A 15,951-nucleotide genomic window follows, 5' to 3' on the forward strand; every position below is an offset into this window, starting at 1 on the left:
AAGATGACTTAGGCCTTCAGCTTTCTACTCTTCAAGCTGGAAGTCAGAGCTAGTGGTACGAATAGGATCACAACTGGTAACTCTCCCGTGGTGCACTTCTATAAGGAATTTCACATTTATTCTGTACCCTTAACACCTTAACAAGAGAATCCAAGCCACTTGCTATTCTGAACACTTGTAAACATGTGTAAAGCTAATGACACCAAATACATAACCTACTTCTAGCTTTAAACAGCTGCACCATTCCTCAGTTCACTACTTAGCACTGCCCAGGCAAGTGGCTCCCCTTTCTAGATTTAAAACTTAAGTTCTTCAGGCTTCTGCAGGTCTTCACTTCAACCAGAAGCAAATAGTTACTGTGAAGCCACAGTCAGAGTGTTTGTGTTGGGCAAAACCAAGAGAAGCTATAGAAATTCTGCTGGAGATCTTCTCCATGAGCCTTCCAGATCAGAGGTTGGGTAAGAACTTGTCTGTGGCATTTAGCATTGGTCAGAAATTAGTTCTAGTCAGTCTTCTAGAGTGTCTGGTTCATAGCTAGCTAAACCTGTTTTGTGGTACTGGCCCTTAACAGTAATGCCAATAATTGTAACTTCTCCTTCAGGTGTGCAATGAGAACTCCCTGTTTAAGAGCGAGGCTCGCTACCTGGTGCGCAGGAAGGACCCTGAGCTCTGGGCAAATGTACTGGAAGAAAACAACCCGTTCAGGCGGCAGCTTATTGACCAGGTACAGCAAAAAGGCTCAACTTCCAGTCTGTGAAGGCCTCAGGATGTCTCAAACATTATGGAGCATTTAAGTAGCATTCTTCCCCCACGAGACCCCTTAAAGCCTCATCTCACCATACAGAAGTTTGTAAGAGTTGGAGTAGCAGGTATTAATTCTGACCTTCATGGTCAGAAGATGTAGCTACCAGTAAGATTTTTTTTTTTGTCCTGGAGAATGACCTTCCTCTAGGAAATTTGTTTCCCATATAGATGCAAGATGTGATTTTACTTCTGTATAAAATACAGCTAATAGCTGTTTCTTGCTGTTTTTATCAAAATTCTGAAGCTTTAATTTGTACTTCACTGGACAAATAACTTGACAAATGGACAAATACTTAATTTGGGGAAAACACTTACTAGTTTCCTGCCTTTGAATCTAGGTTGTCCAAACAGCTTTATCAGAGACACAGGATCCAGAGGAAGTTTCTGTAACTGTGAAAGCTTTCATGACTGCTGATCTGCCAAATGAACTGATTGAGTTATTGGAAAAAATTGTCTTGGATAATTCTGTATTTAGTGAACACAGGTAAGAGGAGAGCTTTGTCCTCAAGTTTAGCCTAGTCAGAACCTTTGTTTAGGTTGTGAACGATCCAGGTTATCATGGGCCTCTTGGTTGCAAGACCTAAACACTCTTCAGTGTTTATAATAAGGTGAAAAGCTAGAATTTGGAGTCCTTTGTACTTGAAGAACAGAGCTAGTTCACACTGTGTAATTTGCAGTGATGTGTTGAGGCCGGAGAACATTAATACTGGTAAGCCAGTTCTTTTTGAAGCTAAATGTCAGTGGTTCTCAATCTGGTGATGAAATGTTATTTCTAGTGACAGTAAGTGGGTTTATTTTTTCACGTGTACAATCCATGTCACTTAAGCAGGTGTTGCTGTGCACTGCTTATAGCCTATGCCTTCTGTTAACCAAAGGAATCTGCAGAATCTGCTGATCCTGACTGCCATTAAGGCCGACCGCACCCGAGTGATGGAATACATCAATCGGCTGGATAACTATGATGCCCCAGATATTGCCAACATTGCCATCAGTAATGAGCTATATGAGGAAGCCTTTGCTATATTCAGAAAATTTGATGTCAATACTTCAGCAATTCAGGTGAGGTGTGGTTCCTGCATGGTGGTGTAGAATGCTTCCCTGGACAGAAATGGCTGTTCTAAGAGCAGTTAACTTCATACTGCTTACACAGAGCAGTGTATACACTTGAAGAAAGATTTGTGTTAGAAGGGACAGTGTTACAAAACTTAGATTTTTAACTTGGAACTTCAATTTCAAACAGGTGCTGATTGAGCACATTGGCAACTTAGACCGTGCTTATGAATTTGCAGAGAGATGTAATGAACCAGCAGTGTGGAGCCAACTGGCCAGAGCACAGCTCCAGAAGGACTTGGTGAAGGAAGCCATTGACTCCTATATAAAGGCAGATGATCCATCTGCCTACATGGAAGTCGTTCAGGCAGCTAATAGGAATGGTAAGGCAAAGCATCTTCAACTTCAGATTGCTTGGATGTGAGCTAGGTTATTGCATTTACGTTAGGAACTATTGAGACTTAGGAATTCTGTTTCAGAGAAAATGGGAACAGTCAGTACATGGAATGGATGAGTCAATGTTAAGTGAGATTCCTGTCACCAAGATTGTCTGTCTTGCTACACCAAACATAGACCTCTCCATGGAGATCATTTGGACTGTTATCTAAAGTATCACTAAGTATAATGTATTTATTTAGCTGTATGTGGCAGAATTGCTTGCCAGTTGGATTGCAGAATGGTAGCAAGAAGTCCAGTCTTACCTGGAGGTGACTTGGTGTTGACAGGGAATTCCATAAGTCAAGTGCAAATGGTTTATTATCATGGTAGAGGAGAAGTTTGAGCCTCCTTGTGAAAACTGTCTCTAAGGTGGGCAAGGTAAACAATACAGAATGACTAAACATAGGATCTTGCATATCTCTGCTTTCTTCCAGATAATTGGGAGGACCTAGTCAAGTTCTTACAGATGGCCAGGAAGAAGGCTAGAGAGTCTTACGTAGAGACAGAACTTATTTTTGCTTTGGCAAAAACTAATCGTCTGTCAGAACTGGAGGAGTTTATTAGTGGCCCTAATAATGCCCATATACAACAGGTATGTCTTTGTCCACAGTTTCCAAGTGTGACTTTCTGCTTAGCTGACCCCTCGTTCTTACTGCTACTTTGGTTTACCTTGGGCTCCTCATTCAGGTCGGTGATCGCTGTTACGAAGAGGGGATGTACGAAGCAGCAAAACTTCTCTATAACAACGTATCCAACTTTGCTCGCCTGGCATCTACCTTGGTGCACCTTGGGGAGTATCAGGCAGCAGTGGACAGTGGCCGCAAAGCCAATAGCACGAGGACTTGGAAGGAGGTAACTTAAACTTGTGGGTTTTAATAGATTTTAATTCTAGAACAAGTATTATGGAAATACTTATTTGGAGCTCTTAGTAGACCTCAAATTTGGTAAAGCTTTGTCCCGTTAACTATTTGCTGACTGTTGTGACAGGTCTGCTTTGCCTGTGTGGATGGAAAAGAATTCCGCTTGGCACAGATCTGTGGCTTGCACATAGTCATCCATGCTGATGAACTTGAGGAGCTGATCAGTTACTATCAGGTAACTGTTAATATTCTAGAAGACTTGTACAGCATACTTGTATCTGCTAATAAAGTGGTCACAGAAAAAAAAGATACCCTGGGAGCTAATAGTTAAATTAATTTTTTTTTCTCTCTTATTTCTTAGTGGTGATGTGCATTTTTTCTGTAGTAAATGGAGAGATAATAGTTTCCATTGTGCCTTCTTTTATAATTCTCTCACCTCATTGGAATCAAAAATCCAACCAGTTCAATGGAAAGTCAAAGCATGTTGTATTTAAGTAAATATGCATTTTAGCAAGCTTTATTAATCCTTATTTTCATAACATCCAGGATCGTGGCTACTTTGAAGACCTCATTGCCCTTTTGGAAGCTGCTCTGGGCCTAGAGCGTGCTCACATGGGGATGTTTACTGAACTTGCCATCTTATACTCCAAATTCAAACCTCAGAAAATGAGGGAACATCTGGAACTTTTCTGGTCTAGAGTTAATATTCCAAAGGTATGCAGTAAGGTAGCTGCAAGTGAAGGTGGGAAGCTGCCAGTGAATCAGACCTGGTGCATTTTTTTGTTTTTCTTGTTAGGTGCTCAGAGCTGCAGAACAGGCTCATCTCTGGGCAGAACTTGTATTCCTGTATGACAAGTATGAGGAGTATGACAATGCAATAATTACTATGATGAATCATCCCACTGATGCCTGGAAAGAAGGCCAGTTTAAAGACATAATTGCCAAGGTAAGTAACTTGGTAACTGAAGCAAAGTGCTGAAAGCTTCTTTCAGGACAGAGACAAAAATGCACAACAGAATTGCTGTTTAGAAAACAGTTTGGTTAAGTTACTACTCAATTTCTCTGCTGTACTTAAAACAACTTCCAATTAGTTTAACACAAAGAATTAATCTGATCTTACACTATTTCTTTTTTGCTGTGCAGCACATTCTGTTGAGTGGCAGCAGCTAGCACAGAATGTTTTTAGAGGCTGCACAGGATCATAGGTCACAAGCAAGAGGCCTAACCTCCTTAATACCTTTGAGCTGACTGCTGTTTTAGTCTGAGGCTGTAGCTGTTCTTGAAAAATTTCTGCATATGTTTCCAGCTGTTTTGGTGTGAGAAGTGGGGTGGGCAGTCCCATGAGTACAGCAGAGAATAGTGATTTGAGAAGTAGTTTAAACAAGATTTAAGACTGAGTACACTCTTACTGCTCTTGGGGGTTTCAAGAAAGCAATTTAAAGACTTTTTAAGGCTACAGTCTTCAGTGACTTCAGAAGTTGACAAATGGTCATATTAACTGTAATGGCTGCCTGTGCCAGGACCTCTTCAGTGGATTAGAATTGGTTCATAATGCCCCTGGTAGCCTGTGGTTTCACTGTCTGGAAGCAGATAGTACAAGAAGCAATCATAAGATTGAACAAGAATTCTGCATCAGTGTAAAACTTCTGACCTCTGGAAGGAAACTTAAGCTGTTTTTTAGTAGGAGTCAAATAAACTTTGTGCTGAGTTAGTGGTCTGAACTAAGCACCTTGGGCTAACTTCTGTTTAAAGTACTAACTAGTATCTGATCATGCAGGTGGCCAATGTGGAGCTGTACTACAAAGCTTTGCAGTTCTACTTAGACTACAAACCTCTGCTGATCAATGATCTCCTGCTTGTATTGTCTCCACGACTGGATCACACCAGGACAGTCAATTTTTTCTCAAAGGTGAGTTTGGGAGATTGTAGGTCAACAAAAAGTCCTCTTGCTCAAGTTAAGATACTCCAGGCTCTGGCTGGAAAACAGAGTTGACATCTGTTGAGTAGCTTTGCCACCGGTATAAAGGACCAAGAAGCAGCCCAGTCCTGGCTTGATAGGGGAAATGCAGAAGAGTTGCATAACTGGCCTTGGAAACTGTTTTATTTTACTCCTGGCAATACAGGATACCTTGTCTGAAGGGTTTTAACAATAAGCACAAATTCTTGTAATAAAAAATGGGAACTTGTTTCAGGAGAATGCAGTGTCAGGATTGCTGTACTTAATCTTGTATTGGAAACATCTTCTTTCCAGGTTAATCAGCTATTTCTAGTAAAGCCTTACCTGCGTTCAGTCCAGAACCACAACAACAAAGGAGTTAACGAAGCTCTAAACAACCTTTTAACAGAAGAGGAAGATTTCCAGGTGAGCCCCAAAAAAACAGATTGCTAAGCCTGAGGGATGGCTCTCTGGCAAAAAAAGCTGCTGACACAGTAATGTCCTTGAGTAGAAGATAACACTTCTCCAGTGCAACAGAGAGAGGGTGTGCAGTCAGGTCCTTAGCAGGCAGGAGTCTTGAGATGTCAATGATTTGCAAAAAAGCAGGTGCCACGGATGTTTTTCTCAGAGCAGACCTCTGAAAGGTCAGTATCAGGTATGTACTCAGTGGGACAGCATTTCAGTAAATAAACTTGCTTCTGGCCCCATTGGCTGCTATTCGAAGACAAGCTTTGTCTTTTTATCGTAACTTGCTCTTCTAGTCTGGAATGGGTATGACCAAGTTAGCATCTTGCTTTGTTAGAAAGTATCCTTTGGAAAGGTGCACGAAACGCTCGGGTAAATCAGTAGTAGCCACGGTATCAACATCCAGCTGGCAGAACTGAAGCACTTGTACACTAGGAATAGATGCTACTCTACTCTAGTTCTCACCTACTGCCATCTGGAAGCACGTGTAACAACTCTCTCTCAAACAGGGTTTGAGAGCTTCCATTGATGCCTATGACAACTTTGATAACATAACATTGGCTCAGCGTCTGGAAAAGCATGAACTAATTGAATTTAGGCGTATTGCAGCGTACTTGTACAAGGGTAACAACCGCTGGAAACAGAGCGTGGAGCTGTGCAAGAAAGACCGTCTGTATAAGGTGAGTTAATGACACTGCAGAAATCTCCTGGATACTGAATGTTTGTTAGTTTCAAATCTAGAGTTTTAATTTGTAATCCTTCACTAGAATGAAAGACTCTTAAAGCAGAAGTGGTTGCAGTTTCAAATGCATGTCTTAAATCTAATTTCATCATGTTGTCCTTTGTCTGGGGATGTGTCTCTATCAATCATTGGCATCTGTACAGTATGTACCTGTATCAGTATGGAGCATTATCCAATAGGCCTCAAGTCACAGGCTCTTGTAAGGGTGCAGATGAAATGCAATTATAGTGGTATGCTCTTCAAACCTGTAGTGAGTTCTCACAGGCCAGTTTGTGCATAGTCTCTAGGAATCTTGTTGGATGATGTTAATAAAGTATTTGGCTTACCTCAGAGTTGTTGTGTGTGGTATCTTGCCTCCTACAGAACATGCCTGGTGTTGTTAAAGACTAACTTCATGGTATGCCAAGTACTCAGCTTATCTGGCTCGCAATAACGTGGATTTAAGAAGTAGGGCAAGATGTTGACAGGCAAGGGTCAAGCTTAACTGTTCTTTTCTTTAGGATGCTATGCAGTATGCTGCAGAGTCCAAAGATGCAGAGCTGGCTGAGAAGCTGCTCCAGTGGTTCTTGGAAGAAGGCAAGCAGGAGTGCTTTGCAGCCTGCCTTTTCACATGCTATGACTTGCTGCACCCAGATGTAGTCCTTGAGTTGGCATGGAGACATAACATCATGGACTTTGCAATGCCTTATTTCATCCAAGTGATGAGAGAGTACCTTACCAAAGTGAGTATTGCATAGGCTAAAAAGCTAAGACTTTAGTCTGCTGTATGATTAGCATTATGTAAACCAGAGCTCTTTGCATATATTTGGAATATTACCATTCCTCATAGAGGAAGTCTTCTTGAAGTTCTGTAGGTTTCATCACTCCAGGCTAGCTAGCAAAGTTAATGAATAGATGCCTTGGCACTTGAAGAGGTCTAGTTAAACTTCTGCTTTTACCGGTAGACATAAGCAAGTGTGCTTCTCACAGCAGCTCCATAGCTGATGAACTGAAAACTTGGTGAGGACAACACATATATCACTTTTATCTTTGTGTAACTATGAAAGTAAAGTCCCCTTATTTCCTAGAGTAAAAAGAGCATAGGGCTTTTGAGTGCACATTTTTCCTATATCAGCCATAGGAGTAGACTGCTGAAGGTGTTTGGTTTTTTAAATGGAAAACAGAACTTTAGATTCATAGTCTGGTTGCACAATACTGATATTAAGAGCTGGTCCTCAACTGAGGGAAAAGAGATTCCGATCATGTGTGGTCCTGAAATGCTTGTCTCAAACAGCTCTAAGATACTAAGCTAAGATTCTGCCTTGGAAGGCTGTAGGATTGCATAGGGCATCACAGTAAAGAGCTTCATTAAAATGAGGAATGTAAAAGTGACTGCTTCAGGTTGCTGCTAATAAGTCATGTTAAGTATTCCCCTCTGAATTTTCTTGCAGGTTGATGGACTATTCTATAAGGTGACACTCTGATTTCAAACTCTTTGTGTTTATTTGTGTCCCTCAATATCCTAGGTTTCTTTTACAGGAATCTAGCTGTAGCTTCTGCCAGAAGAGCAGTGTAATTTAGCTCTAACTCATTTCCTGTTCACTTTCTAATGCTAAAAGGATAACTATTCACAAGCAACTTGAAAATCCAACCAGACTCTTTTCCTCTTCATGGGACACAAAAACAAGTGCTTGAGGAGGGCTTTACTTTGGGCTCCTTTTCACTGTATTACATGTTTTGTGGCAGGGAGGATGCTGTTCATAACCAAATAAAAGCAATTGCCATGTAACAGGATGTGTTCCAAGGGCAAATTGCTTTTTACACTGTAAATTACCAAAGTGTGCAATAATTCAGGCATGATGGTGAGTTTGTATAGTGACATGAAGCTTCTGTAAACTTCTTGCCTGTTGGTGTGATGAAAGTACTTGCACAGATCTTAAACATCTCGTACTCATATTTCACTCAGGAGAAACTTGCCACACAAGTTTACCTGAACTCTTCCATATGAGGTTTAGGTCTAAAATAATTTATCTTAAACAGCTGGTTGGATTTACAAGTAATCATGTGTACTAAATATGGGATAACTTGCCAGAAGGAAAATCTGCATGGTGAAAGTGGTTTACAGTGAAACTAATTTAGTCTGTTGAATTAACTGCAAAACATGAAATTGGAGAATGGGCTTTTTAAATGTGGTATGTCTAAAATTGTCATGTAACTAACTTCAAAAGCACAAAGGAATAGATTAGTTTTGGTGGGGTGTGTACATCTTCCAGAGTTTGTCTTTTCTGCATAAAAAAATGTTAAAGCACAGAGTAGCCTCTGTCCCAGGAGTCAGGCACACGGAGTATAATGACACTCACCTGGAAACCTTTTGAACCAGTTCTAGGCAGCAGAGCCAATGTGATCTGTCTTTCCTAGAGCTGCTCATCCCTTGTTGGGGATGGCTGCTCTCGGCATTCCTGCTGTTTGCCCAGCTGAGGGCAGGACTGTGCTGCTGGCCAGAGCCACTGTAGGACAGCTCCAGGGAAAGGCAAACCCAAGAGAGCTGAGGCTGGGGATAAGTAGAGCAGGACAGGTAGTTGGAAATGGGTACCTGTCAGTTGCTTTGATCCATGGTAATTTGGATAGCATTTTTAACAGCAATATTTGGTGTTACTCTGGAGAGCTCTTAGGCTGACACCTATAAATGAACCAGTAAAGACCTGCTGCCACTCAGGTTGTCAATTTGAGTGGCAAACTTCAAAACGTTGAGGAAACTGTTAAACACCATATCTGGATAACATCTCTAAAGTTTAACAGAGATCCCTCTTGAAGCAGTTCTCAGACCAGATGTGATCCTTGCAGTGGGAAAGGAGGAGAGGAACAGCTGAAATATAGCATTGAGCTAAATGTAGGTTTGCCCACAATGTTAATACTGCCTGTACCAGGATGTGAAGTTGTGTGACTTTTATGCCTTGTAGACTTCAGTCTCAGTGGTTCTCTTCTGAAAGATACAGCTGGTTAAACCTGAGAAGGAAAGTACTGTTGCTCTTCAGATTGCCCTCCACACCCACAATCTAAAGTTGTGTTTAGGGCTCCTGCATTACTGTAGTGCTTCCACAAATTCGTTTAGCATGAACAGAGTTTTATGTGGCACAGCACTGAGATCTGTATAAAGCTGATACTACTAGGCCACTTTCCATGATGGTTCTAGAGTTTCCCCTAGAATAAGTCTCTTGTGAATACCAGTATAGTTAAACCAGTACCTTGCAGCCAGGTTAGACTGTAGTCCTAGGTTAGATCAAACTTCATGGGCCTGGAATATTTGCAAATATCTGTGAGGTGTCACTGAAGGGGAGGAGAATTGTAGGTTAATAGGTAAATGCAGATTAGGCCCATTTGAGATGATGGACGCTCTGTTGGGTTTGAGTTCTGGATCATAGTTAGCAGTGACTAGAATAAGGCCCCAAAAAATGCTTCCTTTGAAGGTAATGAGTTCCTCATCTGCATTTGAGAGCTGCTGCTTATTGCAATACACCTAAAAGAATTGGGAAGTCAGTTTTACAGCAAAGCTTGCTGGGAATAGGCAGACTTCAGTAGTCTCCAACTTGGACTAAAAAGGAGCACTTGATAGCTGAAGTACCAGGCATGAAAAGCTTCACACAATGGTGCAATTCCTAGACAAGGCCTTCATAAATCTCCTGTTCACTTCAATGTAGGTGGATAAACTTGATGCTTCTGAAAGCCTAAGAAAAGAAGAGGAACAAGTAGCTGAACCCACTCCAATAGTATTTGGTAGGTTTTAATTGATTACCTGTTGTCACTCTGGTATCTGTTTGTGGAGGCAGCTTACATGATTACATTGTATCCAAGAAAACTGGTTTCAACTAGACAGTAATTGAAATGGTTGTCTCTGCTCAATGAATTGTGTAAATTGTTGAAGTGACATCTCACTCTTACAGTACTTCTACTCTTCAGATTAAAGTATTGCTCCTCTTACATGGCTCAGATCTCTACTTTAGGAATCATGTTTCAGTATGGTAATAGGACAAGGGATACCAGGGTGTTGCCAACCCCAGGAATAACTTAGCATGAAAATTCCTCTTCTTATTCCTGTCTGAGGAATGTGTCTGCTTTCTGCTCTTCCAAGTAGAAAGGCAGACTGTCTTTTTAGCTCACGCATTTTAAGACATGTGCAGCCACCATGGCTGTCTTCAAGTGTGGTGCTATTTTAGAAGCCCTTCTGAAGAGGCATTCTGCTAACAAGCACCTAGAAGTGGCTGGTAAGGGAAGGATGTGACTGGTTCACTGTCTGATATAAATGTTAACCTGCATTTAACAGATGCATGAGGCATGTGTGGGCCTAGTGATGAAAACAAATCTGTCAAGGTGTGTTCAGACCCTTTGCAGCACCCTCCAGACTGTGAGACCTAACAGACCTAACTATTTGCTTGACTTGCTTTATTCTCTAGATCTGACCATGCATGGGTTAAATAGTACCAGTTTGGCTTTCAGTATGGTCTCTTCAAAACAAGCCATGTTTATTATGACCTCAAGATCAGTGGATATTCATCTTCCCTCTGCATCCTGCCTTGCTCTTTCGTAGCTTCCTGGTAGCAAGAGCAGGTGGCATGGGTGCTTTCTCCATGGAATATGTTGGAATAGTGTGACTTGCTGGTGTGTGCTTGCACAGGGGCTGATTTTTAGCTAAAGCCTAGTAGTCCTATCACACTGTACAGCTAGCATTAGGGAAGGTTGGGATCTTTAACTAACTTTCTTTTTGTCTCATACTTTCCTAGGCCAGCAGTTGATGTTAACAGCAGGCCCCAGTGCAGTACCTCCCCAGGCAAACTTCCCATATGGATACACAGCACCAGGATTCACCCAGCCGCCTGTTTATGGTTTCAATATGTAACTAGCTCTCTGACAGACCTTCACTGTGTCTGTTCTCTTCCTTCCCATCCCTTTTTAACTTCTCCAAGAAGTGTACAAGGCACAGATGACCTTCTGTTGGCTGAACACACTTGCTGCCCAGCTCAGTGAGGAGATTTCAGCAGGATGCCTGTTACTGTTATTTATTGATTATTGTCCGGTTACATTTCAACCTCTGAAAGGCAGCTTTTGTTAATGACATTGTGAGACTCTTGTCTGAAGTTAAGGCACTATTTCACTAACTCATATAGCAATAACTACTTGAGGCCAGGGGGAAGAGAGCATAATTTTCTTTCTTTGGAAAAGCCCATTGAAGGCAGCTGGGAAATTGCCTGGCACCAAGTTGTTAAAGCTTTAGCTGAAGCTACTGATGTAGCAGGGTTGTTAACAATTCAATGAAACATCTCTTTAATAATGAATTGTTGAAAGCTTGTGTACATCTGACCACCCCATTTTATTTGCATTCTTATGTGCAAAAGAAAATGGGCTTTTCTAATACTTGTGCTCTGAATGTTTAGAGGAATATTGGGAAAGTTTCCTTTTCTGGACAATAATGCTGTTGGAGTTCAATACTGTTGGGGTTCAATACTGTTGGAGTCTGTTCTCTATTTTCTGGAGTAGATCTGAGACTTGAAGAAAATAAATCTTCTCATGCCAGAGAGCAAACACTTCCCAGATCCTTTTTGTTTAACAAGAAGAGAGCATGTTACTTATTGACGTTAAATGGTACTAAAAAAAACCTCAGCTGTGTGTGGCAAGAGAACATGGGAGTGTGCATGGGCTGCCAAAGCACTGGAGATGCAAGAGCACAGCGTCAGGGTTGGGGACGTACTGCTACCATCTTGAGGCAGTAGGGAGGGCCATAATCCTGACTTTTTATTTGCACCTTTAACTGATTCTGGCATTGGCTTCCTGCCACACCATGTTCTGACCCTGTCTGGTGGGCAGAGTCAGCACCACCTGAGTGACCAGGGTGCACTGACTCAGTTCTGCTATGCTGCAGTAGGATCAACAGCGTGTCCATCACCCACCTCTTCCTTTGAGAATGCCAACAGGGATATATTATTATTTTGTGCCACTTCAAATACATGTATCATTAACGTTTTATGTACTTAGATAACAATGTATAATTTATGGTTATGAATCTTGTGCTAATCTTGAATATTATAAAAGTTCAATTATAAATGTAAAACTGCAGTATCCACCGTGTGGTTCTAGTCTTACTGTCTCGGGTGTGGGGACTGGCTGGTAGTAATACACTGCCACTCATAGCATCAGGTTTCTTAAACTGACAACTGAGGATGCCAGGCAGGAAAAGGAGATTTGTGCCAAGGCACGTAACAGGGGAGGCCTAGTAAGGAACTTAAGGGAGTTGTGGTCTCTTCACCAGACACATCAGCACAGGCTGTCACATGGGGAGGGCGTGCTGCAGGAGGCAGTCACATGTTCTCATGCTTTCATTCATGGGCCTGGGAAAGCTTCAGTCCTGTGTGGAGGGAGATGCTGCAATGAGAGAGAGTCTTCTCTGCTGAGATACATCAGCATAGCAGTGGTTTTGGTAAGCTGCACCCTTTCATACTGAGTCCCACTTTGAACAGGGCAAAACACCTTTTAATGCAAACCAGTGGAGGTTGTCAGGGTTGTGGAATCAGTAGCAGCAGACTGTGCTTTGGCACAATTTTAATTGTGTGTGTTTAATTTTAATTGAGTGTATTGTCTCCTTGGTCACCACACCATGGCAGCATTGGCAAGGGGATGCAGCCCTCCTTCATGATGGATGCCAGAATACCCCAAGTGTTGTGGTAATGTACTAACCTCAACTTTGTACTGATCAGCACTCACAGCTCAGCTTGAAATGCTGAGCAGGTAATTAGTTCAGGAAAATCTCCACTCTGTCCACACTTACTCACTGCAGGAATTAGCCAGGTAGCTTGCCATTTTCCAGGAAAATAGTACTTCTGTTTTGTAACCAGTTCCTTGTCAGTTGAAATAAATTGGGGTAAGTCAGCTGAACTGAAGACCAGCTCTAAGATTAGTATCACTGTAGGACTTTCCAACATACTAACTTAAAAACGGGCTCTGACTTTATAGCAGCAAGTGCAAGCCAATGATGGAACACAGTGAAGTGCTAGATCAAATGCTGGAACAGCTCCTGACTGTAAGAGAATTGAGGTAGCCTGGGGATCCTTAATAGCCTCAGTCTAGAAATCTAATTACAGGAGTGACTGAGCTCTCAAGGAAAGCAAAGCTGCCAGCTCTGATCAACAGTCTTGCTTTAGTTACTCTCCTGGTATTTAAGCTCTTGCTAAGTAAAATGGCTTTTATAAATTTTGTGATGTTGCACTCTGACATGCATTCAAAACAGACTCCCTGCCAATACAGTGCAGCTGTACCTAAAATGTGGAACAAACTCTTGTTTGTTACCAAGGTACTTCACTGCTTCTCTGAAAGTGAAGTCATTCACAGCAGGAAATAACTTCTCTTTTAGGGGTTAGGTGAAGGATTTACTTCATTTCATGAATTTGTGATGTCCAAGTTTTTGAGAACTTGGATAAGATTGTTTTGCTGAGAATCTGCTTTAAAGCTAAGCTTCTTGCTAATTCCCACCCCAGTGACACAGGGCTGGTGCTGTCCTGTAGAATGATGTGGTCATGCAGAACCTGCTGCAGCCTGCAGCATCTGGAGACCAACTTCCAGACTTATGTCAGAGGATGAGTTGCTTGAGACTACATACAGGCTTTTACTGCCTCTTGTTTTCACTGTGAGAAACAGAGTATGGATCTCCTTCTGTGTAATGGCTCTTGCTATTTGTCAGACCTTAGGGGAATCTTCCCTGGTCTGTCAAACTCTGGGTGTGTATGTACAGATCTGGCATCAGAGAAGACAAGCAATTCACAAGGGGAATTCAGGAGGAATGCATTGCTGGGGTAAGTCCTGTTTCTTATTTCATGTAATGGTGTGGTATTTTACAAGACTTCATTTCCCTTCCTCCTTTTTAAGGACTCTATAATTAAATGATAGCATAGCAGAAGGAAATGATCTGGAGTATGTTAGCTCCTTAAAAAAATAAAAATTCTCGGCAGATGAAATCTGTTGAAGTTTGTGCAAATAATAGGCATGATACAGTGAAGACAGTAGTAACTGTAGGGTCAAAAGCCTAATTCTGATTTAAGAGTCTTTTAGCAGCTGCCGTGCTGAGAGTTGGCACTTCCAGCACAACATGGATCTTTAATTGGGCTGTGGGAAACAAGGAACAACTTCCCCCCACCCCCCCCTAGCAAATTCAGCAGCAGTTACTCAAAAGCCCAAGAAATTTCCTTGATTTATTGAACTCTAAAACTGAAAAACAAACCTCAGATGCCTACTCAAATGAGTGTGAGTAACTTTAGTACTTTGGCAAAGCTGACTGTCAACTGCTTGTAATTAATGCTTATGCCTGGATGTGTGATATCCTAATTGGCAGGCTAGGACTTGGCCTCTGAGAAATTCTTAGTGTGACTGAATCAGCATGACAGTTTTTCAATCTGCTGAAAAAAAATGAGGCGAGAACTCTTGCAGATCTTGGTGCAGGTAGCACTGTATGTACCAGGTTCTCATTACAAGCAGTTTATCAAGTGTATGCATTACCTTATGACAGTGTTATTTCTCATCTTTAAAGCTTCTTGCAGTCTTTCTGGGTCCCTTCTGTTCTGCTGTAAATAGTTTGCTTTTGCACTTGGTTCCAAGCTGACTGTATTTCCTTTTTTGCTTTACAGGGTACCCCAAGACTGCTTCAATCTCATTTGTTTCCAGATAAGGACATAAGGCTGGAAAATGCTTGACGCCACCAAAGTGCTTTGTGACACTGGTGTGTAATTAGGCTGGGGTTTGCAACTGAATGAGGGTTTGCTATAGCAACCTGCAGGTGCACCAGTCCAGTTTAATGCATCTGGAGCCATTACTGTGCACCTTCAGCAGGTGTCCAGCCTCCAGCGAGTTGTCACTAGTCTAGCTTTCTCATTTTTCAGTATTGTGCATTTTCTGTGGGCACCTTTCCAAAGGTAATGACAGATCCTGACTCATGTTTTACTAATACAACACTGCAAAATTCTTAGCATAGATGTGTTTTTCAGTTTGTCTGGAGCCTTTGCAATCTTTCTAAAAGGCAACAACATCCATCTGTTTTCTTCCAAGCTAATATAAAGTTGACAGCTTTTAAGCTTAAGATGAATTTGAAATACAGGCAGTGAAGTCCTGTCTTCTATGTGTCTGAATTTAAAAGTCCTGAGTCAGGTTCTGAGCTTATTCAGTTATGCATTTCCTGTGTAGTTCAATGACTCATGATTTTTTTTTTCTTGTCTGTTATTTTTAATCAAGATTGTAAAATTTGTTTGTCTAAAAATCTCCATTTCTCCTTTCCCCCCAGTGGTTATGAAAGGAAGGAATTACAAAGTCTTCTGGTATGTTGTTTTCCACAGCACTGTTCTCCAACATTATGCAGAGCAAAAATTCCCCAAGCAGTGGTTATCCAGATGGGGAGCTAGGAGTGAGTTTGGGTGGGAAATGGTGCTTAATAAATCTTTGAATTGCTCTCCTTTTGTAAGGTACTTTTTTTTTCCACTTAGGGGGTGGGGAAATGGCCTTACCAACTGCTAATAGAGTTTGTCAACTGGAGTTGCTTTGCTGAGTAATACATCCTGCTGTGAGGGATTCACGCCATGGCAGGGTAGCAGAATGATAATCGGTACATGCTGTACATGGGCTTACTCTCCTGAGCTGAGTAAGGC

At 41.7% G+C, this 15,951-nt stretch overlaps 1 protein-coding gene across 3 annotated transcripts in view; it reads left to right on the forward strand.

Annotated features, from left to right (window-relative positions):
• CLTCL1 (clathrin heavy chain like 1) overlaps nt 1-12,385 on the forward strand; it is a 34,824-nt gene extending 22,439 nt beyond the window's left edge. Inside the window, exons 18-34 of one of the 3 annotated variants that reach the window (XM_077188073.1) lie at nt 602-724; nt 1,143-1,288; nt 1,680-1,863; nt 2,045-2,237; nt 2,727-2,884; nt 2,980-3,144; nt 3,280-3,387; nt 3,699-3,866; nt 3,949-4,098; nt 4,930-5,061; nt 5,404-5,514; nt 6,063-6,233; nt 6,796-7,017; nt 7,726-7,746; nt 9,973-10,048; nt 10,453-10,536; nt 11,053-12,385. In XM_077188073.1, the coding sequence (XP_077044188.1) occupies nt 602-724; nt 1,143-1,288; nt 1,680-1,863; nt 2,045-2,237; nt 2,727-2,884; nt 2,980-3,144; nt 3,280-3,387; nt 3,699-3,866; nt 3,949-4,098; nt 4,930-5,061; nt 5,404-5,514; nt 6,063-6,233; nt 6,796-7,017; nt 7,726-7,746; nt 9,973-10,048; nt 10,453-10,536; nt 11,053-11,168 (2,328 nt within the window). In that variant the 3' untranslated portion in view covers nt 11,169-12,385. The remainder of the gene's footprint in view (nt 1-601; nt 725-1,142; nt 1,289-1,679; nt 1,864-2,044; nt 2,238-2,726; nt 2,885-2,979; nt 3,145-3,279; nt 3,388-3,698; nt 3,867-3,948; nt 4,099-4,929; nt 5,062-5,403; nt 5,515-6,062; nt 6,234-6,795; nt 7,018-7,725; nt 7,747-9,972; nt 10,049-10,452; nt 10,537-11,052) is intronic. The other 2 variants (XM_054645841.2, XM_054645842.2) reach the window with 2 other exon arrangements.
• The last annotated feature ends 3,566 nt before the right edge of the window (nt 12,386-15,951 follow it).

This window comes from Agelaius phoeniceus, chromosome 18, assembly GCF_051311805.1.
Source record: "Agelaius phoeniceus isolate bAgePho1 chromosome 18, bAgePho1.hap1, whole genome shotgun sequence".
Taxonomy (NCBI): domain Eukaryota; kingdom Metazoa; phylum Chordata; class Aves; order Passeriformes; family Icteridae; genus Agelaius; species Agelaius phoeniceus.